The sequence below is a fragment of the Calonectris borealis genome, chromosome 13 (assembly GCF_964195595.1).
Source record: "Calonectris borealis chromosome 13, bCalBor7.hap1.2, whole genome shotgun sequence".
NCBI lineage: Eukaryota > Metazoa > Chordata > Aves > Procellariiformes > Procellariidae > Calonectris > Calonectris borealis.
In genome coordinates, this window is record NC_134324.1 from 11,141,907 (window position 1) to 11,166,119 (window position 24,213).

Sequence of the window (24,213 nt, forward strand, 5' to 3'; positions counted from 1 at the left end):
ACCCCAGAGTGCCGCAGCACGGTCTCGTGCGGGCGGAGGAGCGGTTCTTTCCGTGGGGCTCCCGGTGCGGCCCCGCCTAGCGCGGGGTCACCAGGCCCGCAGACCGCCGGGGCGGTGCGCGTAACGGGACGGGGCGGGTTATGTAAGCGCGGCTGCCGCGGTGCCCGCTGGGAGCTGTAGTCGCGCGGGCGCAGCGCCCGCTACGCTACCCTTCGGGGCCCCGCCCCGGCCCCGCCCCCGCCCCTCTGCCGCAGGGGACGCTGGGTATTGTAGTCCGCCGGCCAGGTCGGGCCGCTTGCCGCCGCCCCGCCGGGACTACCGCTCCCGGCGTGCCCCGCACGCGCAGGCGCAGGGCGCGGTGCTGCTCCCTGGTAAACAGAGCGGCGCGGCGGCGGCGGGGTCCAGGTCTCACAAAGGGGTGGCGGGCTGGGCCGATGCGCAGTGACGGAGCGGCTCAGACCCGGTGGTCGTGGCGGTGCTGAGGCGGACGCCCATGGCGGAGGCGGGCGGTGCTGCGGCGGCGCCGGACATCGACCCCGACTTCGAGCCGCAGAGCCGGCCGCGCTCCTGCACCTGGCCGCTACCGCGGCCCGAACTGCCGGCGGCGCCGGCGGAGGCGGGGGGCGCGGCGGGCGCGGCGGAGGAGGGCGCAGGTGGCGCGGCGGCGGGGCCCGGGCGGCCCGAGGGGGCGCGGGCGGGCGGCGCGGCGGCGCGGAAGGGCGGCTCCCGGCGCAACGCCTGGGGCAACCAGTCCTACGCCGAGCTCATCAGCCAGGCCATCGAGAGCGCCCCCGAGAAGCGGCTCACGCTGGCACAGATCTACGAGTGGATGGTCCGCTCCGTCCCCTACTTCAAGGACAAGGGCGACAGCAACAGCTCCGCCGGCTGGAAGGTGCGCGACGGGACGGGCCGGGGCGGGAGGGACGGGCCTGGCCTTCGGCGGGGCGCCCGCGGCGCGCCGGGGCCGGGGCGGGCTGTGCGGCCAGGCGAGGAGCGGCTGCCTGAGGCGCCTTCCTGCTCCCCTGCTGCTGAGCTGGTGCTGCCGCTTGTCCCGGCCTGCCGCCCTCCCCGCAGCGCAGCCCCGTGCTCACCTGTTGCTACTCGTCCCCAGCCAGGCTCTGCGCATTCGACGTTGGTGCCAGCGCCTAATCCCCACGCTGCAGCGCGGCGGCCTGGGGTTCAGCTTTGCCGAAAGCCGCTTGGCTGGTTTGTCTGCCCGTGAGTGCCGGGTAGGGTCTTCTCAGACCCAGCCCAAGCTCCGGCTCTGTGGAGCTGGAGCAGAGAGGAGCAGGCTTCTCTGGGTGGGTGGTTATGGCATGGCCCTGTGAGGCTGCTCCTTGCGCCCTTTGTGTTTGGAAAATTCTCCAGGAAAGGAGTGAGGGTCAGTTAAAAGGCTGTAGCTAAGCTTCTGTGCAAGATGAAGCATCAGTTGAAGGGTTTTTAAATACAAGGCTGCGGTTCTTTGTCACCTGACTGTGCTAAAGCTCAACATAAATAACTGTTTCATAGCACGGATTCTTGGCTTTCAAGAGGCTCCCTTTAAAAAGGGTGCTGTGTCCCAGAGCAGTGCCGCTGCGGCCATGCTGGAGTTTGGAAAAGGGAAAGCAATATACTGCTCCAAAGTCTCAACATTGTCTTCTCCTCTCACTCTGGAAATAGGCATGTGCAAAGTTCTGTTAAAAGAGCTAAACTCCGTTTCCATCCTCTGCAGGTGGCAGCCTGGTGTTCCCATTCTCTTTAGTCAAACCAACTCCAGCAAAGAGAAAGGGAGATGTGAGCGCTGGCTTGCGAAATAGTTCCTCAGGCTGTCCTGATATATCGCAGTGGATGCCACGGTGACTGGAGTCTAAAAAGCGTGATGTATTGCTCTCGCTGCTGGAATTACACTTGATGCCACACTCTTGTTTGCACTGTACCTCTCCGCTTGCGGGGTTGCTTAGCAGTTCGTCTATGCTGCAGTTCTGCAGCAGCTTGAGCCAATGTGGTTTGGGGCTTCCGTGACTCCAGCCACGCGTTCCTCTGCCTGTGTGACCAAGCAGTAAGTCAGCACAGAGAGTTAATTGGCGGCGGGGGCGGGGGGGAATGGATAGCTTTTTCTGGCAGGTTAGCTTTCAGCTGGCTCAGCTCTCTGAAGTGGCACACCATGCGGTTGCGTAAGTGCGAATGTTTGCTAGAGAGAGAGTAGGAACCTGGTAAGAGGGATGCAGCTGTCACAGCTTAGGCTGCCACAGGTTGATACAAAACTTTTTACCTTTCCCTTTTATCTGGCTCACTGACAATTCTCGTGAGAATGCTTGTAGTTTGATTAAAATAGACTTTTTTTTTTCCCCCTCCTTTGCGCAGGTTGAATCCTCCTTATTAAGATCTGATTTGGGACAGTGCTTGGGTGCATTTTCTTTCTCTTCAGAAGATTTGTTGGTCTCACTGGAAGATAGTTCTTGCTTCCTCAGGCTAGGTGTGCTGTCCTGGTCCTGCTGCTGCTGGGGTGGGGTCACATTATTTTGGCAGATAGAAATACAGTTGAAACTGTTTAAAGGCCAGAGGAAATTCTCCTAAAAAATGGTTTTCATTTTTAACAAATATTGTCAAAGTTTGGGTTGGTATGTAGGGGGTATGCGGTTAATCTTACGTGCCCTCTGCTCCATTTGCTTCCCTGGTCACTCTCTCAAATCCTGTTGGCAGGGCTTGGCAGGATGCATGCCCCATCACGTGTGACCACAGAGCACTGACTTCTAGTCTTGCTTTATGTTAACATACAGTTATATAGATTTGCAAGAGATTTTGTTTGTTTTACTTATTTTAGTCTATTTGCATCAAGGTGCATTAGATGAAGGCAGGTTAGACATTCACAGTTTTAAAGATGTGAAATCAATCAAATCAGTTCAATTTGATTTTGTGGACTTAGAGTAAATTTAGGTGCGTGTTTTATATTTAAGACAAACTAAATAAACAAAAGATTTCTCTTCAGTTAGGGGATGGACCTGCCTGTTTTTTTGATTTCACTGTTCCTTGTTATTTTTAGAGCTGCAAAGCTCTGCTTACATCTTTTTTTAATTTGTAAAGTAAAAGAAAAATTTCTTGAGTTGTCTTAGCTTTATTGGTTTCTCAGTTTTGAACGGAATGAGTTTGGGTAAAGGAAATTAATGTGGAGCTGCTGCTAAATGTTGGTGTAGCATTTTGATGCCTGTTAAGATCGTACTACAGCTCCTGGAGTTCTGGTACTTCTGTGTTGTTTGGGCAAAGCCATACTGATAGTATGTTCTATTTGTATGTAGTGTAGTTCTAATGGAGACTTTTAAATGGGAAATTAAAAGAAACGTGTCTTTAAAAACTTTTAAAATCTACTTTAGTTAATATAAACCCCATAAACTCATTGTTGCTTCATAATTACTTTACAGCTGTCCTACTCCACTATACAATTGGGGGAAATACAGCTGTTACAGACTGCCAGGGTGTAACCTCTGTGAATTCCAGAAGAATCTGTGTTTTCGAGGAAGGTAGTGTTTGCTGTTCTTGAACTGCCACAAGTGCTTTGTAAAGGACAGTTTTGCTGGGTGTGCAGCCTGTCCTTTCCCTGCAGTAATTCAGCTGAAGTTAAGAATTAACCAGCCTGAAAGGCAGAAGTGTTCTTGCAGGGGTGTGTTGCAGGACTTCTTTGTAATCCTCCCCTCAGTGCTCTGCAAGCTGCTCTGTGGATAAGAGGATAATTCCTTCTGGCTTTGAGAATACTTGAAGGAGGAAGGTGTTGAGGGTTTTGAATAAAGTGCCTAAACCCTGCTGAAGCAGTTTGCACTGGTTGTTGCATTTCTTGCATCCGTGAATATGAGCAAGTTCGACACAGTGAGAAGCAACATTAAGGACTAGTCTTTTCTCAGTGAAACATTCTGTGTATTCTCCCAAAGCTGTTGTCTTTCCCTTTGTAGGAACAGAATAAACTTTAAAACCATCCTTTCACCCTCATTTTGCTTCATTGAAGCAAAAATCAGACGTTTCCTTTGCGTGCAATGTAAAGGAAAAACCAAATGATTCTGCAGTATTGCATTAGTTATAGGAGGCTGAAGTCACACCTCTGCATTCTGGTACTTTGCATTCACTTAAATTCAAATGTGTACATGTATATACACATATGTATGTGCAACAACTCAAGTAGCTGTATTACGAATTAAAAATTACCAAGCATTCTGCTTGTCTGAAACAGAAGGTGTCATCCATCTGGAAGCTCAGCTAGCTCTTAATCTTCATTACAGTGGGCAGCATTTTTACTTTAAACCCTTCCATTCCATGCTTGTGTTATATGCATATTGCCTGTATTTGATGTTAACTGTTGACCAGATGGATAGGGAGACCTGGCTGAGGGCTTTCAGGTGCTTACTTGCATGCACTCTGCAATTCAGTTTATGATGATAGAGCAACCTCACCGGCTTCCACTGCCATAGCACTGGTTCTGAAGGTCCCCAGTCTCTCCCAGAGCTGAGGATGTCTGACCTCCTGGCAGAGCATGTGCAGAGCTCCCTCAGGTTGGAGCAGCTGCTCATCCTGTGGCCTTCTGAAGCTCCTCCATGAAAGAGTAATAGGCCAGCAGACAAAAGCAAGCCTGTCCATCTTCTGGACTATTTCTACTGTGCTGCAGCTGATCAGTTCTGCCAGGTTATCCTTACGCTTTGCAAATAAATTCCAGTTCAGTGGATACAAATTATGTGAACACTTGTTTTGGTAAAGATGGAAAGTTTATTGTTTGTTGGCAAGTTGACTACTGTTCAGCGAACTTTTGGTTTTTTTCTGTAGTCAGATCTACAAAAAAGCAATGGTCAGTTCTTAAAATAGTCACATTAGCTGTTTGCTTATATCCATCTGGACTGTGCTGGAGTGTCCCTGTATCCTTGAAGATTTTTTGGCTCAGACTTGTCAGAATCGTAGCTTCTTAACATGGACAGGTAAGGGCCCAGATCACTATCAGGAGAGCTTTTTTTAATTTCACAAAGAAACCCTTTATCTGGAAAGGAACATCTGGTGGGAATGCTTTACACAGATTTGCTTTTGACTTTTGGTAATGATAATTTCAAGATGATGGTTTGAGAAGACATTCAAAATATTTCCTCATCTTTGCTCACTAAGGCATAACTGATTTGACGCCATAAAGCAAAAGGAAACATAAAACTTAAGCTCAGCATCTTAGCTCTGAGCAAAGTATAATTCTGCTTGACCTTCAGCCTGGTGCAGGTTTGTGCATAGGGGAGGCTCAGTCTACAGTCTGGGTCTCTCTTTGCTGCACAGAGCCATCGACCTCAGTCTGTGAAGAAAGAAGGCTACTTTCTGTTGACCGTGCTGAAAAAGCCCATAGTGTTTACACCTAAGTTCACGTGCCTGAAATTATATAATTCCCCGTTAAACCTTCTGACGCTGAAAATGAAGAATTGTGCATTCTAAATCAAATCGGAATAGCGATGTCATTGCTGTCATCGTTGGTACTTAATTTAAGTCCAGTTAATTTTTAATAGTGTTGTAGGTGCTGCTTTCTGTTAAGTTGGGATTATTTTGGTTTCTTGGAAGTTGCTGCCCTGCAAGGGGAGGGAGGGTCTGGCCGTTCAAATCCAGAGTAGCTGGGGATGGGTGGAAAGTGCTGGACTCTTGACACTACCTCGTATGCCTCTAAATGCATTCATGTGGTGTTAGCAATGTGGCTTAGTCGTGGCAGCAGGGAGATGTTCTATCCCAGCTGCTGACAACCTAGCTGGTTTCCTTAAAGCAGGGAGGAGGATAACGAACAGAAGCCGAATGATGGTTGTTCAGAGGCTGTAGTGAAGAGTCTGAGGAACACGGGTGGCTTTTTTTGTCCATCAGTCTTTCTTTTAACAGAATCTTTTACCTTCTAATCCCGTTAGTCTTTAAGTGGTCTGGCCACAGCAAGTAGTTCTGGCCTAGGTGAGGGCCTGGTGAGGAGGGAGGAAGGCAGCCGGGCATGGCAGGGTGTTATGGACAGAAGGATGGTGAAGTGCTGGGTGTGGAAGATGAGGCCGGTGACAGTGCATTAGGAGCAGGATGATGGTGTGAGCATGGGGTCACCAGGTGTCCTAGTTTTCAGGTGGGATAAAACTTATTGATGAGTGGTCAACCGTGGTGAGGACCCACCATCGCAATGTAGTGACATATACTTAGCCCTCCTTAAAGTGACACTAATAGCTCCTTCTCCCAAACAAGGTGTAATGCCATGAATAAGTATGGAAGTACAAGATTTATTTTTTTCATTTGAAGCCTTATAGAGTGTAGTTGTCCCCCTCAAAAGTGGGATAGAGCTTGTCTTTGGGCGAAAGTCCATCTGCCCCATGCAATGCCAGTCAAATTACGTGAAGATTTTGCTGCTACTTTTTCCTGGTCCCTGCCACTTTGTTCTGGAAAACTGCTTTGCTGAAAGATTATTCCTTGTAGCATGGCTTAATTTTCCAGGCAGTCCTCAGGGAAGGCTGCTCCAGGGCTGCTGGTATTACTTGTTCCAACAAGTTTCTTCTGCTCTATCTAATCCTGAACAGCTTTTGTTGTATATGCCTGCCTGTCTTGGTAAACTTGTAAATTGCCTCGGTCTTTGCTTTTTAGAGAGCTAGGATTTTCTTCTTCTGAGGTCCCATTAAAAGATTACGGAAAGGAAAATGTTATTCCTAAGATGAGCTCCCTGTCTGCCGAGCTTGACGTCTGTGCTCACATGTGCCTTCCAGAAGGAGATTGCTGGGGAAATGTTTTAGCTCCTTGGCTCTGCAGCAGTTGTTTACTTGCTGGAGCATAACTTTGCAAAATCTCTGCAATGAAGACTTTCCTGAAGCCTTCGGAGCCAAGTGGCTGGGTGAGTGCTGAGACAGGCACTGACAAATGCAGCAGGTGGGGCGTTCTGCCCTCGCAGCCTCCCAAGAATACCATGGCAAATGATAATTCGGAACAATTACAGGCCTGGTTTTGGAACATGGCCCTGCACTGAGATGTGACCATGTTCTTTGTATGCCTCCAAGGCAGTGAGAGTGTATTACAGGCAGCTGCAGTGATTGCATGTCTTTTTTTTTTTCTGTCACTTATTCTTGGGAGAGACTTGTTCTTAAGAAGTCTGCCTCTGTGGTTTGTACTAGAAACTTGACATTTCCTGGGAGAATGGCCCTGGTGCTATGGAGCAGTGATTGAAAATCCAGGCAAATGTGGGCAAGCACAAATTTTTCAAGGATAGCTACTGTTTCTTGTGTCTTTCTCAGCATAGTTTGTGCTTGGCCCCGAGCGCTCTGCTAGCACAGTTCTTGCATGGCTGCTGCATGGATGAGTTCCTCCGGGCTCCTGTCATATTGGTGCTTAGAAGAAAGTACATCACAGGATGGTGAGTTTAAGCTTGTTTTTAGTGTGAGGAACCTTAAAGTCTGAACAAACCATCCTGAATGTTCTGACCTACTCTGTTTTATGGTAGATAACGTCAGCCGTACCTACAAAACTGTATAGTCCCCTGGAAAGGCTGTCACTGGCATTCTGTCTTCTGTATGACCCACTTGTGCATTTTCCATAGTATCTCAGTGTCTATGGCAGTTGTCCAGAAGGCTGACCGGGTGGGATAATTGCTTGGTTGTGCTGCCAAGCTCCCGTGGCTAATTCCCCATCCTGAGGCCGAAGCACTGTTCGGTGCTGGGCAGGGTGTCACAGCAGTGCTGACACTGGTGTGGGGGCGGCCTGGTATGACGGTGAGGAGTGTTCCTGTCCTTTAAATAGGGCTAGAAGATTTTATCAAAGAAGATGATTTAATATTGTGGTAACTGAGATACAGGAGTTAGTTTGTGTATGCTGCTAGCCACACTTCTATGGCTGGTCCATATATCCTAGCTTGTACACACAGTGGTTGGGACCTAGCGAATGGTCCACCCCTCAGTGTACAATAAATGTCTCTAGCCAAACTTTAATTTTTTGCATAATATCTGTCATTAATTTCAGAATGGTTTTGTCTGAAAGTGGTTTACAGGAATCATCTTTGATCTGTGATGGATTAGAGACACAGACTGGAATTTTTTTTCACCGCAATACTCAACATACATCCATAAGAACCTCTATAAGATATCTGAATAAACAGCAATAACCACCCCTAACTAGTTGTTGAAGAGGTCCCTAAGGATTTGAAGGATTCCTGCCTATGCCTCTTCCTTCAGGTCATGCTTCCTTATGGTCAAAGATGTTGCAGAGCCAAGATCTTGTGTGGATTGCATGTGCTCAGACCAACTGGGATCCTTCTGTGCTGCTGAAGTTGAGCATCTAAAAAGTTAATGTCATCTATATGTTTCTGGTTTGAGTTGCTTAACATGGAGCAAGGAAATACGTCAGGGTTGCCTGGGTGACTGAACTCTGTCATTTCCTCTCCTGTCACGTTTGACCTGGAGTTCTGTGATTATTTTAGCATAATTGATTTGTCCCTCACTTTCTCAATGAGATTTGAGGGTGCCCTCCATATGTTAGGTGTATTAAATCCTTCTAGTAGATGCATTCTTGTGCTGGGGAGCGTGTGGTGTGCAAGTGTGAATCTCTTGTGCTGTCTCACAGCACCCAGGCTGATACGTGCGTCGGTTCAGTTGTATTTTGGGACTCTCTGGACTTGAGTCTCCAGTATGCAGGCAAGCTCAGTCATGCAGGTGCATTACGGCTCTGGGTGCTGCGGCTGTGGTGGTGAGCTGCCTCACAAAGTCTGCAGGAGAGGTGCAAAAGTGATAATTTAGGCATTGCAGTTTTGACAGCAGTTAACCCTAACGTAAGAAGCGTTCGGGTTTTTTCCTCTGCCTCCAACCACACGTTCTGTTCTCTTCCTTAATTTTCGGTGCTTGACCCCCACAGCGAGGTAGTTCAAAAACAGGCAGAGATAAAAGAGACAGGAAAAGTAATTTTCAAGGAAGGATAGGGCTACTTTTCGATTGGGTTAGCTCTCTGAACCAGCTTATAGAGTCACAGATGCTTGTGTTATGGGAGGAAGAGAGTTTGAAGATGAGGAAGGAAGGAGTGGTACGGTAGTTATCTGTTTCTACAGCTATTAGCCGTTGTCAGTTTAGCAGTAACATGTAAAAACGCTTTTGAGACTGTTTCATAAAAGGTACTAGCCTTCGTATATCTGTGTTCATGTGAATCCTAGTCTTATTCCAAGATGTTTTATTTCAAGCTGCTTTTCAGCCAAAAAAATAGAAAACTAGTTACTAAAATTGTCACTTACGATACCCGCAGTGGTGCTAATTTTCTTGAGGTTTCAGTGTTACTGAAATGCTTGCACCAGTGCAGAAACGCTTGCACCAGTGCAGTGTGCTTTTGCTGACATAGGAATTAAAACCTGGCTGTAGCCATGCATGAGAAGAAAACAGAATATAGTTAGCTGTGAAATTCTGAAATCCTGAACCTATTGGTTTGAAGTTCCATTTTAGTAAATGGAGCTAAAAAATGGGTGGTTATGAGACTCCAAATGCATACTGTGTGTACAAGCTACTGTGTCATTCCTGACGGGACTGGGTGTCATCATGAGTTCACAGATTAATTTCAGGAAAATAAATGAAGAATTAGTGACAATCTAGTGGTTCTTATTGCTGCAGCATTATGCATGCAAAGTCATGTACATTTAGCTGGGAAGAGGCGGGGAAATCTTTGGAAATGAAAGCAGCAGCCTTCCAGGAGACAGGGTACCAGTCTGAATGACTTTTTTCAAGACTTGAAGGAAAAGAAAGCTTGATTTAGAGAAGGTGCCAGGCAGGAGTGTTGTATAGCTATTACTGTGAACAACTCAAATAGTAAAACTATGTAAGAGCGTTGACTGGCACATGTTCCACAGTAACCCTTGGGGTGCTCTCCAAGTAAGAGCATATGTATCCTTTGATAATGATCACAACAAGTAGCCAGTCTTCTCCAAGTCCTCAACAGCCAAAGATTAAAACGAAAGCTAATGTAGAGTGATTCTCACATCTCCTTCCATTTCCATGAAAACTTCCCACTTTGCCTGTATTGTTTATCTACATCTGCTTTGTTCTAGGATAGTACTTTTGGTGAGGTGGCCAAAATTAGCATGGTGAGGACTTGTCTGAGAGGAAAAGGGTGGGGAGAGGGAAAGCAGCAGGCAGGAAAGAACTGTGTTCAGAGGTGGTGGGAAAGGATGATAAAAGCACAGTTAACTTTGTTCAGAATTAAGAGAGCATGCATGAAATCTGAAGGCTACTATATACCTTTTAGTTTATATGAAAAAGGTGTTGCTCTTGAACCGCTGTTATGCTACCAGTGTAGCACCTTTTAATGATGTGTAATTTGACCATCTGAACAAATTAAATGCAAATATCAAACAAATGCATGACACTGGCCTCAAGGGGAGTTTATGAAGGATCTGCTCAAACAATGAGATTATTGCTTGCTGATTCTAAAATACCGGGGAGTTTATCAGTTGCAGGATGAAAATTCAGCTTGATGATGGTGTACAGATATGTTAGCTTGCAGTTTTCAGCAAAGCTAAACCAAAAGAAGGGAGTTGGGAGAGGCAAGGAGTATGTGGCTTGCCAAACGGAAAGATGGGAGAGGCTAAAACTGGCATGTACTGTGTGGGAGTGCACTATCCGCTGAACATCTTACGCCATTAGAAGTGCACACAGGGGGGAGCGTACTGCCTCCTTGCAGAATGAAGCTGGCAGGCTCCAGGATTACTAGAACTCTTGTTCCACAAAATTTTTCTCTTGTTCCTGTGGTTCTGGGATGAATATGGTAATGAGCATACTGAATTAGAAGTGTTTTGCCATTTCTCTTCACCCAGTTTATATAATTCACTGCTATGCTGTGCTCGAATCTGTCTGAAAGCTAGCCATATAAAAATTAACAAGTTGAGCCAGGCTTATGCTGGCTAATGGGATTGGCAGAAGGGTGGGAGCAGCATTAGCTCAAATTCAGTTACACTCATGTTGAAGTTGCAAGCTGTATTTGGGAATTTGCTTACTTGCTCTGTTATATGCTTAGTTTTTGCAGATTCTTTATGGTCTTAAAAAGTTCTTTTGTGTTAGTATTTTGCTAGTTGTCATGGTAGTTTCACCCTTGGTGCTGCAGTGAGACATGGCACTGCTTGTTAGTGCTGTCAAGCATGTTCAAGCAGAAATAGCAGGTTTTTTATGGGTAGGTCTTTGTTATAACTTTCTTCTCTGGATACTGTCTGAACGCATTTATGCTTGTGAGGTTTCTAGGTGGTAGGTGTGTCAACTGTCAGGTCCTCATATCCTGTAAATTTTTTTTTTTTCAGAACTCTATTAGACATAATCTGTCCCTGCACAGCAAATTCATTAAAGTCCATAATGAAGCCACAGGGAAGAGCTCTTGGTGGATGCTCAATCCTGAGGGTGGTAAAAGTGGAAAAGCACCAAGAAGAAGAGCTGCCTCCATGGACAACAGCAGCAAACTTGCAAAAGTCAGAGGTAAAGCATCCAAAAAGAAGCCTCCTCTCCAGTCTGCTCCAGAATCCACTGCTGACAGTCCTGGCTCCCAATTCCCTAAGTGGCCTGGGAGCCCGTCCTCAAGAAGCAATGAGGACTCTGACGTGTGGAACACCTTCCGGCCTCGAACCAGTTCCAATGCAAGCACCATTAGTGCCAGGCTTTCTCCTATCCTGACAGAGCAGGATGACCTCCACGATGAAGAGCTGCTTCCTTCTCTAGTGTACTCCAGTGCATCCAGCAATGTTCCACCAACTGTGACTGAGGAGCTTGAGCTCATCGATGGGTTAAATTTGATGTCTCCCAGCTCATCTGTTTTATCTACCCAGCAATCTGCCTCAAGTGGTCAGATCCAGAGAGATTCCAATTTTTCCTTGCGGAGCCCAAATGCAGCTGGTCAGACCTCTACTTTTGGCAATTCCCTGTTTAACCCTGTTGATATCTCACTGCAGAGTTCTGTCAGCCATTTCTCCGCCCCTCAGACCTTGGAAGCTCTTCTGACACCCAGCTCTCCGCCTCCAAGGGATGTCATGATGACTCAGGTGGATCCAGTTCTCCCGCAGACTGGTAACAGGATGAGCAGCCGAACTCTTCTGCTTCTAGGTGGACAAGCCGCCCAGAGTAAGATAAGCTCAGGCAATCCACGAGGAAAGCCTACAGAGCAGCAGGCAGAACCAGTCAGTACCAGTGTTTTGCCATCAACGCTTCCCATAGTAACATCTCCTCAAAACACTGCCAGCATCACCAGTTTGAAAGCTCCAGTTTCTGCAACAACTGCCCAGTCGGTCCAGCTGGGCAGTCCACTGCTTCTTTCTTCTGCTAGCCCTGCTCCCTTGGGATTGAACCAGGACAGGCTGCCCATTGACCTGGACATTGACATGTACATGGAGAACCTTGAATGTGATATGGATTACATAATCAACAGTGAACTCATGGATGGAGAAGGACTGGACTTCAATTTTGAACCCGTTCTGTCTACTCCCAGCTATCCCAGCACCTCGCAGGCCTCCAACCATACCTGGGTACCGAGTTAACTTCAGGAGCACAAAAAGGTAGGTGTAGTTATGTAAAATGCTACAGTTCTGTAGTGGGAACAGCCCTGTCTGGGATGGTTCTTGTGCCCAACTCTGCAGCAGTTAAAGATACCTCTTTGGAAGTGCAAGTGCTCTTTGAGAAAAAGCTTCTGTGAGAGCCACATTCCCTTTTAGGAGAAAAAGCTGTGTAAAGGTAGGTAGATTTAACTTACCAGGTAGTAAACTCCTTTATGGAGTAGAGCAGTGACCTGAATGAAACTCCTGTTGTCTCTTGTTACCAAAGATGACTGCGTTACAGGACGTCGGCCTCTGCCATGCAATGCCTATAGCTTTGAAGTTGGCATAAGAGCATATGCTGATTCCATAAATAAAGACATGATCCTATATATCTAGAATGGTTGAACTGAGCCAAGCACATGCTGTCTTTCTGTCCAAGTTATTATTATCCTTGCAAAATTTTCTAGTATGTATAGTTCCAAAGCATGTCTGTGTCATGACGCCTGTATGTAGCAGGACACAATCACCCTCAGATATCAGACCTTCTGCCCTTCCCTTGTCTGGGATAGTGTCTGTAAAGTCTGGTAAGCTCAGCATTAAGTACTGAATTGCTTATGTACCCATTATTGGAATGGGAATGGGAATCAGGAGTATGCAGTGTGGATGGAGAAGGAAGGAGGAAGGATGCATTAGTGCTATCCCATGCACAGCAAAGCTGCCTCTTCAGTGATCTTTCATATTTGCACAAAAATTTCTAGAGTCAGTTTGGCAAATAGTCTATATGAGAACAAGAGTTAAAAATGTCTTATTCTCTGATTTGAAGCTCTTTAACCACTGAGGCAGTTGAAGAATTAGAGAAATGGAGCTGAAGGCATACTTCACAGTTGGAGCTCAGTTAGCTAACAAAAAATGCACAGTTTCTTTTATGGTCTGGAGCATAGGCTGAATATTGGTTGGAAAGTGGAAGCCTTGCTGAGAATGTTTCCTGTTTAGGAGGCAGATATAGTATTTGTTAGTGTTGCAAATTCAACCCCTAATACTGTGCAGCTGAGCAGGCAGAAGTAAGGGCAAATTGCAGATACTGCTTCAGTTGTGGGAAGCCCTTGAGCTTCAAAATGGTGGAGACTGAGTGAAATTATCATGTACTTGACCTTAATACTCTTCGTAGGCACCTGAGTAACCTGGAGGTAGTTTGGACTAGGTGACCTCTGGAGGTCATTTCAATCTAAATTTTCTGGTGATTTCTACTTCTATTCATGCTTTTTCTGCCCTGCCCCAGTACAGCCATTCTAGACAAGTGTCTTAGATCTAGACAAAGTGAAATGCTGTCCTTTGAGCAGGTGGTACTTAAACCCTGTGAACATATTGATACACCACTATATATTGACTTTTTAAACACAATTTAACTCCCTCTTATTCCAAGTCCCACCACACTGCTTAGGATTTCATTTATTAGTAATGTTCTTCTGTCTGTACTTAACAGACCTCTTTACTGTAGAGAGGGAGGATCAGTCAAGCTTTTCTGTTTCATTATGGGGCTTTTTATAGTCTTGTGCATTTGTTAACTGTGCTATTGCTGAATTACTGAAGTTATCCTAACTTCAGGTGGAATATAGAAACTCAGTTTTGATTTCAAAGACAAATTTACCTGACAGAACATTGGCATCCTTCATCTGTGTTCGGACTGTTTGCAAGTTAGTAACAGAGGCTGTGGCCTTTTGAGCAGTGTTTCCACTGGATATTGTTCTGAGCTTTTGTGGGTTTTTTTTTTGTTTGGGGTTTTGGTTTTTTTGTGCCATGCTAGGGCAGGCCATGATGTTTGGGGAATACATTGACTTTGCAGGGATGAAATGTTTTTCAAAACATATACAAGCTGTCCTACAGTCCTGGGTGCATTAATTACCTAGACAAGACCTCTGTCTACAGAATACCAGGTATAGATTTTTTTTTTTCTTAAGAGTGTAAAGCAGAGAAGCTGAGGAAATGTTTATCTAAGGGTAGGGTATAGTACTGGCGAAGATGTGGCTATAATCAAATGCTTAAGAGGGAAAACATGAGCTCTTAACAGCATGGTTATGTTCTTGTTCCACTTTATTATTCCATACTTAGCATGTGAATTGCTTAATCAAAACAGAGGAGCTATCTGATGTTAAAAACCCTGGATTTGCTTTGTTCCATGCATGAAGCTGAAGTGATACTTTCTGGGAAATATGCTGGACACATGCTCACTAAGAAAGGAGTGAGATCTGAAACAAGTTCTGAACCAGTATCATGTTTCAGCAGAAAGCGTAGCCTCCTACATGCCTCTCGGTGAACAATTCTTAACAGCAGTACTGGACTTGCAGGAGAAGTGATGCCCTGTTCAGCATGCTTTGTTTCAAGCCTTTTATTCTGTCCTTAGATTGTTTGCTTTTTCTGAGCTTTGCAAAGCTTTTCAGTTTTGCCTGTATCCTGAAATCCGTGGAGTGGGATGAAGGGGAGCTTTTTCCCCAAAGGAGAGCAAGTGTTGTGTAAAATGCTGCCAAGACAGAGGTGGGTCAGGTTTCTAAGAAAGGGGGAACAGGGCACACGTGGAGAGAAGTGAGAGTGTTACTGGAGGCCAGGAAGGACCCTGGGAAAAGAAGGCAGAGTGTTTTCTCAAATTTACAAGTTCCAAAACCAAGTGAGCTGTAGACATCAGTGTCTGTGAGGAGGTCGAGACTGTGTCATCTCTCCCTTCTCTGAATCTGTTACTGCAGTGAGTTATTAGGGTCCCTGTTTGGAAATCACTGTCCAGCAAAAGCATGGCTGCCACTATATATTGTTCCAGTGTGCCAGGCTTTTTTCCTTTCATATCCTTTCTATGAATGTGTTTTTTCCATGTTAAATTCACATTGGCAGAAGCTACTCTAAGTGATAGCTAACCTAAAGCTGTCCTTGTAAGTAGTTACGGTGGGCTTAATCTGTAGCCTTCTGGGTCAGTTATGGGTGTAACGCTGAGCAAAAAACTGTTCATCAGTAAATGTCAGTGATCACACTCTGTGATTTGAACAGCCAGAATGAAACTGGAACTGGGGAAATACTTCTCTTTGTAGGCAAGAGAAGATCTTTAGAAATAAATACTTAGTCTCTCTGCAGCACTTGGGAAGACACAAGCTAGTTGATGTTACCCATGGTGCTCAAAGCTGACATGACTTTATCCCCTTCTTGCAAGTTAAATGCTAAAGAGCTTGTCCACAGCTTCACTAGGAGTCTGTTTGAACCCCGTGTCTCTGTACTTGGAGATTAGAGATCAAACATTGAAACTTTGCCTCCGCCCAGCAGCAATGCAACATCCACAAACCTAGCTATTAGCTGCAGAGGAAGAAAGTCCATGTGTGAATACTTTCCTTGACTAGGAAAAATATAAATTCTACAACTTCTGCTGCTGTTGTCTGGTAGCTGCGGCTAACCTAGTTGTAAGCCTGCCATTTACTGGTTAAAATACTGGATGTGCAACCCATACAGAGTGACTTCTGGGAGCCTTAGTGAGCAAGGTCATGGAAAAAGGGTAGCCACAGCTGGAATTAGACCATGGCATGCAGGTGCTCAATCATGGGCAACCACTCTGGCCTTCAGCACTTAATGCAAGTGTTCTCCATTCTGGTTGTGGGAAGTGTGGGTGGCCACCTGCTGTCTCTGAGCAGCTCGGGGCTTACTCATCTACCTCTGTGTTACGTATTTCTGCAAGCCAGTAGGAGGAATACCTGGGAATAGAATTTTCTCTTTCGTACAGTGGTACAGTTTGTGCCTCATTGATGAGTGTAAAGTCCATCCACTCTTCTGGTGGACATTAGTTAGACTTCCCATCGCTTCATAGCCTGGAGAACTCTTTATCCCTTGCCCAGCTTGGTCTGGACTCATGGTTTTCTTGCTGTGCTCTATCTAATTCCCTTTGGTCCAAACACTGTATTTCTGTCTGTCAGAACATTAATAAATAAATAAAACCCCCATCAACTTGCAGTTTCCCAAAGTAGCCTGTTGCTCTGGCTTCTGTTTTGAGTTTTTTCTTGTTCAGGGCTGATTCCCTCTTGTAGCTTCTTTCCTTCTCCACAAGTTTATTTCCTGCTCACTATTACTGAATGCAACTGATTGGATGCCCTACATTTATCTTGCTATTCTGCCTTCCAAAGTGGATCATAGACCTATGGTGGAGGTTTTATGTCAGTGTCTTAAGAGTGATTAGACCAAGGCTTGTTTGAATGAGTTGTGGCAGCTTTGTTGAGGTGAGGCAGAAGACCTGAGAAGGGATCTTTAGACTTGTGGGGAAATAAGATATCTAGAAATGTTTAATTATTTGTAGGTAGGATTTCTTTAAGTGGGTGGGCATAAACAGTTTTAGTGTGTGATCTCTAAAAATCCCTTTTTTAGTCTTTTCCCTACCAATTGATATTTGTGGTTGCTTAAAGTGAAGAGTAATTTTCCTCTTCCTTGCTGATTTCCTGCAATGCCTCTGGTGTTAGCCAAGTCCTTCTTTAAGCCTGCTTATCTTGCAGAGCTTTGTTGGTGCCATCAGCTTACAGGAGGAGTGCTTGCTTTGTGCTTTTGTTTTGTCTTTCTGTCTCATTTGTACTCTGAAGCTTGGAGCTGAGCAGTTGCATCCTCCATTTGACTCTCCATTGATCAAGGTCTCTTATGATCTGTGTTTGTTTCTTGCTGGAAGTTGGCATCCTTTGAGCAGCAGGGGCTGATAGATAGTAATTAACTCCTTATCGATGCATCCAGGGTTCCCACTGAAGCTGAGATCTAACCATTCACTTTATTTTTCTTCTTCCTAGTGTCCTTCAGGTTTTGAACATCGGGTTCTGACTTCACTTCCCACCCCTGGCAGAGAAAAGAATGGAGCACGTTGGATTCGGTTTCCCTGCACACCACGCCTTGGGCAGAAGAGGCTGCCCACCTGGGAAGCAACAGGAAGAGTTTAAAAATAATAATCCTGTTATGTGCCGCAGCTCTTCCTACAAACCTGACCCCGCCTTGGACCATCTGGAGAAACCGTGGGCTGTACATGTCCAAAGAGGAGCCCTGGTAAAAACCTCGGCCAGAAGACTCTGTGCCAGGCAATAGCGTTTTCCCATGTGAAGAGTTGGATTTGCTGGAGGAATCTCTCAATGGCCATCCTCTCTCTGCTATGGCAGAAAGTCTCCCAGTGCCTCGGGCTGGCGGAGGGCTGGCTCTGCTGTCTCTTGGCTTGCCCTCTGGGGCAAAGTAGTGGACGTTGTCATTAAGCCACCAGATGTGCACTTGGTATCCCACAGACTCGCAGAGGAATTGGCAGGAGCTTGTTGGTGGAAGCCCTGTGGGAAAAGGGTGTGCCATTTCAGGGGTTGGTTTCAGTGTGCCCGTCTCCAGAGCATCCATCGTTGTTCTACAGGGAAGGGTGGTGGTCGTGGTGTAGAAGGCTACCTCTTGTCCACCCAAGTGGAACAGGAGGACACTGAGTTTTTCACTGTGCCAACGGAGCCCCATTGAATCAGAAGCCTGTTTCAAGAAGTCTCTATGCTGTTCTCAGCACTTTCCCGATACACCAGGCTGCTGTAAAATAAGCACAGGTGCTAATAGCTGTTTCTGGGACATAAAAACATCATTTTGGGTTTGTTTCTGATCTGTCTCGCTACTGCAGAGAAATGGAAAGCCTGGGTGTGGCCTTAACAGAGCCCTGGTTGCTTTTCAGAAGGGCATTTTCTATAGATGAAATATTTTTTTACTAATCTGGGAACTTTCTACAGTGAATATGAAGCCAATGTTAAGTGTGTCCCCATTAGGCATATTAGGCGTCTCTCCCTCTGAGAAGGTACCAGTGACAGACTTCTTTTTCAGAGCTGTATTAGGAACAAACGCATTTGATGTTTGATAATGTATATGATTGAGGGGAAAGAATTGGCAGGTCCCCGTGGTTTCAAACCACCTTGGGGAAGAGTTGTACATTATTGTAATGTATATGTAAAAGTAGCTGCAAATTACATAGAACCTTTTCTAAACCTTTTCAAATATATATTATATATTTTAATTGAAAATGAGATTATTGGATTAAAAAAAAAACAACAAAACCAAAACAAAAATCCCACATTTGCTGCATTTGTCCCCTTGATACCAGATAACACTACAGTATGGGAGGGGACAGGCCTAAGGCATTTTGGGCCAAGAAGCTGAAAATGTCATTGGGAAAGTGGGAAGGGCACCACAGTGTAACTGGGGAATGGCTGCTCTCCCCAGAACAGGCGGAAGGTGCCTGCGTGGCATGGCATTCAGCCGTAGCTACTCAGTCTCTTTCCTCTACTGGCAACTCCTGCCAAGCCAAGAGCATGATGTTAGGGAATGTTAATCATTAACAGCATGCTCATTCTCAGCTAATCCCTTAAGTAGCTGGACTGCAGCTGATACATAGGACAGATTCCCTAGTCTGCTAAGAAGATGGTATGGACTGGACTTGATTGTGTTAGATCTGCTGACACTCTGGGTAGCCCTTATGGAGGGCATGATCCGTTGTATTTGGTAGCTTGCTTTTTGGTTTCCGAAGGTTTTTGTTTTATTGCTGAAGTTTCTGCTACTGCTGGGGAACTTGAAGCCTGTAGGCACACCCTTGAGGATGTGCCTGGGATCCTGCCCTGTCTCTTTGTTCTTGCAAGACAGAAGCTAGGAGTCAAGGGGTTAGTTCAGAGCATTAGCTGGCATGTTCCTGTCACCTTTTGGGTGTTTGCGGTGGCAGGATCTGTGGGAGACATGGTGTTCTGGTAGGTTTGGTCTGGCAGAAAGCCTCTCTAATCCTTTCTGAAGGTGGCGGTGGCTTCTGTTCGGAAGGTTTGTATCATGCAGTGCAATGAGCCAGACTGTTTTACCACCTTGTCTGCTCTGTTTTCATGGGTTTCATTTCATTTTTATTTGAGTAGGGATTGGAACAGGAGTGGTTTGTCTGGTTACCTGCAACAAGGAGTCTTCAACAGTCTTATCTTTAGCATGCTCTGCCATCAGAGCCTTTGAGTAGTTTGATAACCTTTGCTTTGAAGGCTGTCTTCATGGCAGACCTCATGGTGATATGTTTCAAATTTACCCAGAATCTGCATGTCTGGTCACACCTCATTGTAACAAAGAAAGAATCCCCTAAGCTTGGATCCCAAGTCCTGCAGACTTGAGTCATGGATGTACATTCTCACTGCAGTTAGTTCATTACACAAATGGATAGATACCCTTTCCACAAACACCTGATGGCATATGCCGCATATAAGAATCGGCCATTCTGGGCTGCAGCTAATAGATCTGGTGGGATTTGTGTTGTTTGGCACATAATATGCCACTTGGTCAGCTTGGGCCCTGAGGGGAAATGAATCCCATGAGCAAGCTGACTGGCTGCCTGTGCTTCACAGCCATGTATCAAAGGACAGGACACTGCTATGTGTGGTCATGTTATATGTGAATCTCTAGTTCATTTCTCATGAAAACGAAGCCCAAAACAATAGGAAGGACAATATTAGTAACCAGTGCTTCAGACCTGCAAATCCATGGTAAGACGTTTCTGGCTGAGTTGGTCTGTGGGGAAGAAGTGCTGTCTTCAGGCTGTTCCAAGGTGTCCCCTAGGTGTGACAGCACTGGGGATCTGGCCTGATTTCTGCCTGTAGAGAGCCTGGCCCCCAGCATTTGGGTAGCGCCCTGGGGAGATCTGACATACTCTCAGCTAGTACACGTCCTCACCCTGTTCCAGCTGAAGGAACTGCAGCCCAGATACACCAAGGCTCATCATGGTTGGTGCCCTACAGTGTGAGTTCGTGAGAGACCTTGTCCTTTTATTACGGAATAGAGCACCTATCTGTGTTTTTTTTTCCATACTCACTGGCCAGACTCCTGGGGAATTGCGTGTCCTGGGGATAGCACTGGAGACAGAAGCACCTCTGGCTGGAGTCCTGCTGTACCAGTGTGCTGACAGTGATGTCTCTGTCTTGTGGCAGTCTGTACAGGTGCTCTCCGTCTCCTCCACACAACAGGAGCTGGAAGTGGTTGTAGAAGCCTGAGAGCACGCTAGTGCTGAGCATGGTGTTCGGAAGACTAATGGTGCTCTGGGAGTGCTCAATAAACCATGAATGTAACGTTGCAGGCTCAGGCAGGCAACTTAGCTTCTCATTTGTACGTGTAGCAGGATAGCTTGGATCATGGGCACGGGGGGCAGGGATGCAGAGAATTCAGGAGTTCTCCAGCCCCTTCTCAAATAACTTCTTTTCATAAACCTTGAGCTTTTCTAGCCTGGCATATTTCTTCATGGGACACAGGAGACTTTAAAGTTCCTAAACTGCTGCTTGCTGAAAGGCTGTACCTGGCAGCAGGTTGCTCAATACTTGTCCAGTTTTTCGTATTCTTGCCCAAAGTGTTTGCTACTGACTGCTGCTGGATTCAGGCTACTGTCTTGGTGGATCTTCGTTCTGCATTAGCACCACAGGCCCTGTATTTGTGGGCTAGTTTTTGCTCTACTGAAGGATTGGGCTGGGATTTTGAGAACAGCTGTGAGCTAGGGAGGGAGGGGGCCAGTGACATGGGGAGTGATGCTCCTGGATAAGTGCCTGAGTGGAGTGGGCAGGGGACTCTTGGCATGAAGCCTTACATTGCGCTGTATGCGTTTTCCTTGTCCTCACTGAGCTCGGGTAACAAGTTTCTTCATCTCCAGAGGATCAAATGCCATCTTTCACAGCATGAAGCTACCATGCAGCTCTGGGCTGTGAAGGATTTGGGTAACTAGGCCCACGGAGCCTAGTAGGAGGCAGACTTATTGCTTTTATTTACACCTGGCTTTAACAAATTGCTTGAGCCTTCTTTATAACTTAAGCATATTTTATTATACTCCCAGCTTCCTGTGAGAGCTTGGAATATTGAAAGCTGCTTGGAGCCCTTAATTTTCCTTGTTGGTGTGTCTAAAAACATGTCATCCCGTACCCTGTGCTGCTTTAAAAACAGCAGTCGAATCATCCTGGTAAGTGAGAGGAATGAAAGCAGTGGGAGCGTTCCAGAGCCCGGGTGTATTCATAAACGAGGCTCATAATAGAAGCAAGTAGCATTAATCAGCTTTCCAAAGGAAATGCCTAGAAAGCTTTTATGTAGATCATAATTTGTTAGTTTTCTTACTTAGTTGCTTATTTATAGCCACACTCAAATGCTTCAGGGCTAGCCTTGCTCCAGGAATGAGAAACCTGTGTCTGGTGCCATGGGTAGGAGTGCCTTGGGAGTGGTGTCCTGGACTGTCACCAAAATAAAGTTTGAGCCCATTATCAAAAAAACCCACAACAAATCAATCAACTTTGGGACTTGAGCATGATCAGGGATAGCTTAGGGCTTGCCTCAGTTGCATGTCTAATGAAAAACATGTTCTAATTAATGTGGGGAAAAGCAAGCAAGAGGTGACTCCTGAAGCCTGAAAGATCTGAGTGAAAGCTCAGTAGCATGTGGTAACCCATCACCACAGTTGCTCACCCCTTTAAGAAAGGGATCCCCTCTCTTCAGTAGCTTTTATGTGTCTCCCCGCACCCTGATGTGTTTGTAGTCGATGGAAAACAATCTCTGATGGAACCAAAATGGCATCCAATATCGTGGTGTAAAGCAGGGAGAAGAGGCAGCAGAAGCTGAAGGTGAAAGAGCTGATGCTGTTGCATTTATGGTTCTCTGGCTAAGGCAGCATTATGGTGTGTGGTAGAAGGGGATGTTTGCAGCTGGTGCCGTGGTGCTCGGCATGGTGCTACCCTGTGGTGCTCCCCAAGGTGTCTTGAGAGGTTTGGCTACGTAGAAGATAGGTCACTTCTCCTGAAAGGAGCCTTCTTCATAAGTCAGTGGGGATGGTTCTGTGAAATGATGCTTCCAGCAGAGTGGAGTCTTCACCTGGTGCGATCCCAAGGAGGGTTTCTGCCTTGCTAGCACAGACGTCTGCTTCACACAGGGCAGGCACCACTAGCTGACATAGTTTCCACCCCATCCCCTCTGCACTCTTTCACCCATTTCTCACAATAAATTTTTTTACATAATAAATCTCTGCTTTTGTTTGCTCTCTGTAGCAGTGTAACTTCTGAACCATTACAGGCTCTTTGTTACCATCTGTGCTAGCAAGACTGTAGAATGTGCTAGACTAGGGGGGAAAGTTTGACAAATAAAAATCTGTAATCCTCTGCTCTGTGTCTCATGTGGTTTATTCTGTTTTCCTGGTGAGGACCAGTTATTTTTTCCTTGCCCTTGGCTTCTTTCCTCTGCCCTCCTCACCTGTTAGGGCAACCCCTTGGTGAAATGTCCCTTAGCTGGCCAGAAGTGGAAGGGTTGCGGTGTGTAGATCCGCTTGTTACAACTTGCCAGCAGTGCGTGGGGACCCATGGGGTTGCCAAGCCCTGAAACTGACCCTGGGGAATTTTAAGATCTGCAGGACTAGTCTAGAGTCATCCTAGCCCCTTCATTCCTTGCCCTTCTAGACCTGAGTGTAGAAGGTGACTCTGTTCATTTTATATAGCTACATTCAAACATCGTTGAGTGTCAGCAACTCTACCAATTATCTCTAGGAATTGAGAGATGGATTTGCTGCTACTCTTCTTTCAGCCACACCATCCATGAGCAGATGCTGACACTTAATTAGGACAGATGAGCATGTGAGTGAGCTTTTATCTTTGTTTGCATACCCCAAATCCTCCATCGGAAAAAGGAAGGTTACTACAGCTGGGGAGCATTTTTGATACTAGAAGATAATGGCTTGGAGCTGCCTATCAAAGAGGACATGAATGTCAGAGTGGAAGCCAAGAGCTGGTCATTCCTTGCGACTGCTCAGAGGTGTGCAAGTGGGTAAGAGGCCTCTCTGGGCAGGAGAAGGCTTCAGCTAGGCACCTTAGGGGGCGTCGTTCCTTGACATAAGGCGAGTAGGAATGCAGATATAGCCTGAGCCAGTGAAGCCGCTTGTGAGGAACATAGTGTAGCCCTTGAATCAAAACAGTGTGGTATTCCAGCAAGTCTGCTGCCTTGCAGCTGGGATGAGGCTGGAGAATGTGCTGTCCTCCTCTGTCCTGGGGGTGCTCCGTGTACCACAGCTCAGGAGAGGTCTTGCAGAAGATGAGACCAGTTCAGAGTCTCGGTCATGTTGCTTTGGAGTGGAGGCAGGTAAGGAGATCAGAGGGAAACGGGGAAAGGAGTGTAGAGCACGGATTCTGCTGGCCAAGTCAGGGATATTTTAAAAACAGGGAGAAAGTCTCATTCATGAAATTGCACAATATGTGTACGGCCAGAAAACTTGCATTCAGAGCCTTGGATACTCAATATTCAGTAATATCTGATAAAGACTACCGTTGAAAAATTAAAACAGTTAATGCAAATAACTCTGGAAGGGATCTTAAGGCTCCTGCTTCAACATTTAAGCCAGTCTCCAAAAATGGGGGATTAGGAGGACATCCTTAGGGGAACTGTCTGTCCCTCATCTGTTCCTTGGGCACTTCTTAGAGCTTCCTGTAAGCACATAACAGTAGGTGCTGTTGGAGAAACAAAATGCTGATAGTGCAGTTGTTGATCAGATCAGAGTGGATGCATTCAAAACTTGACATAGAATAGGGGACCATGCATTCCCCCCAGTAGCCATTAACACTTTTTATGCTGATTTGAGCATTGGCCTGTGACACTTAAGCATTGCCAAGGAGAGCAAAGCGCAGAATAGATGCCAGGCTGGTCCTGGATGCCTTGGCTCAGGGTCGCTTTTGATGTGTGTGACACCATCT

At 46.2% G+C, this 24,213-nt stretch overlaps 1 protein-coding gene across 1 annotated transcript; it reads left to right on the plus strand.

Annotated features, from left to right (window-relative positions):
• Positions 1–360: 360 nt before the first annotated feature.
• Positions 361–22,636, plus strand: FOXO4 (forkhead box O4). The gene is made up of 3 exons (XM_075162122.1): positions 361–892; positions 11,258–12,499; positions 17,275–22,636. Exons 1-2 carry the CDS (start codon positions 494–496, stop codon positions 12,479–12,481), a joined length of 1,623 nt encoding a protein of 540 aa, XP_075018223.1. The 5' UTR covers positions 361–493; the 3' UTR covers positions 12,482–12,499; positions 17,275–22,636.
• Positions 22,637–24,213: the final 1,577 nt, after the last annotated feature.

Excerpts from the sequence above, each read along its gene's own strand:
- FOXO4 (XM_075162122.1), top strand. The coding sequence starts at position 494 with ATGGCGGAGGCGGGCGGTGCTGCGGCGGCGCCGGACATCGACCCCGAC. Across the intron at positions 893-11,257 it reads ACAGCTCCGCCGGCTGGAAG|AACTCTATTAGACATAATCT; the intron begins GTGCGCGACGGG and ends TTTTTTTTTCAG.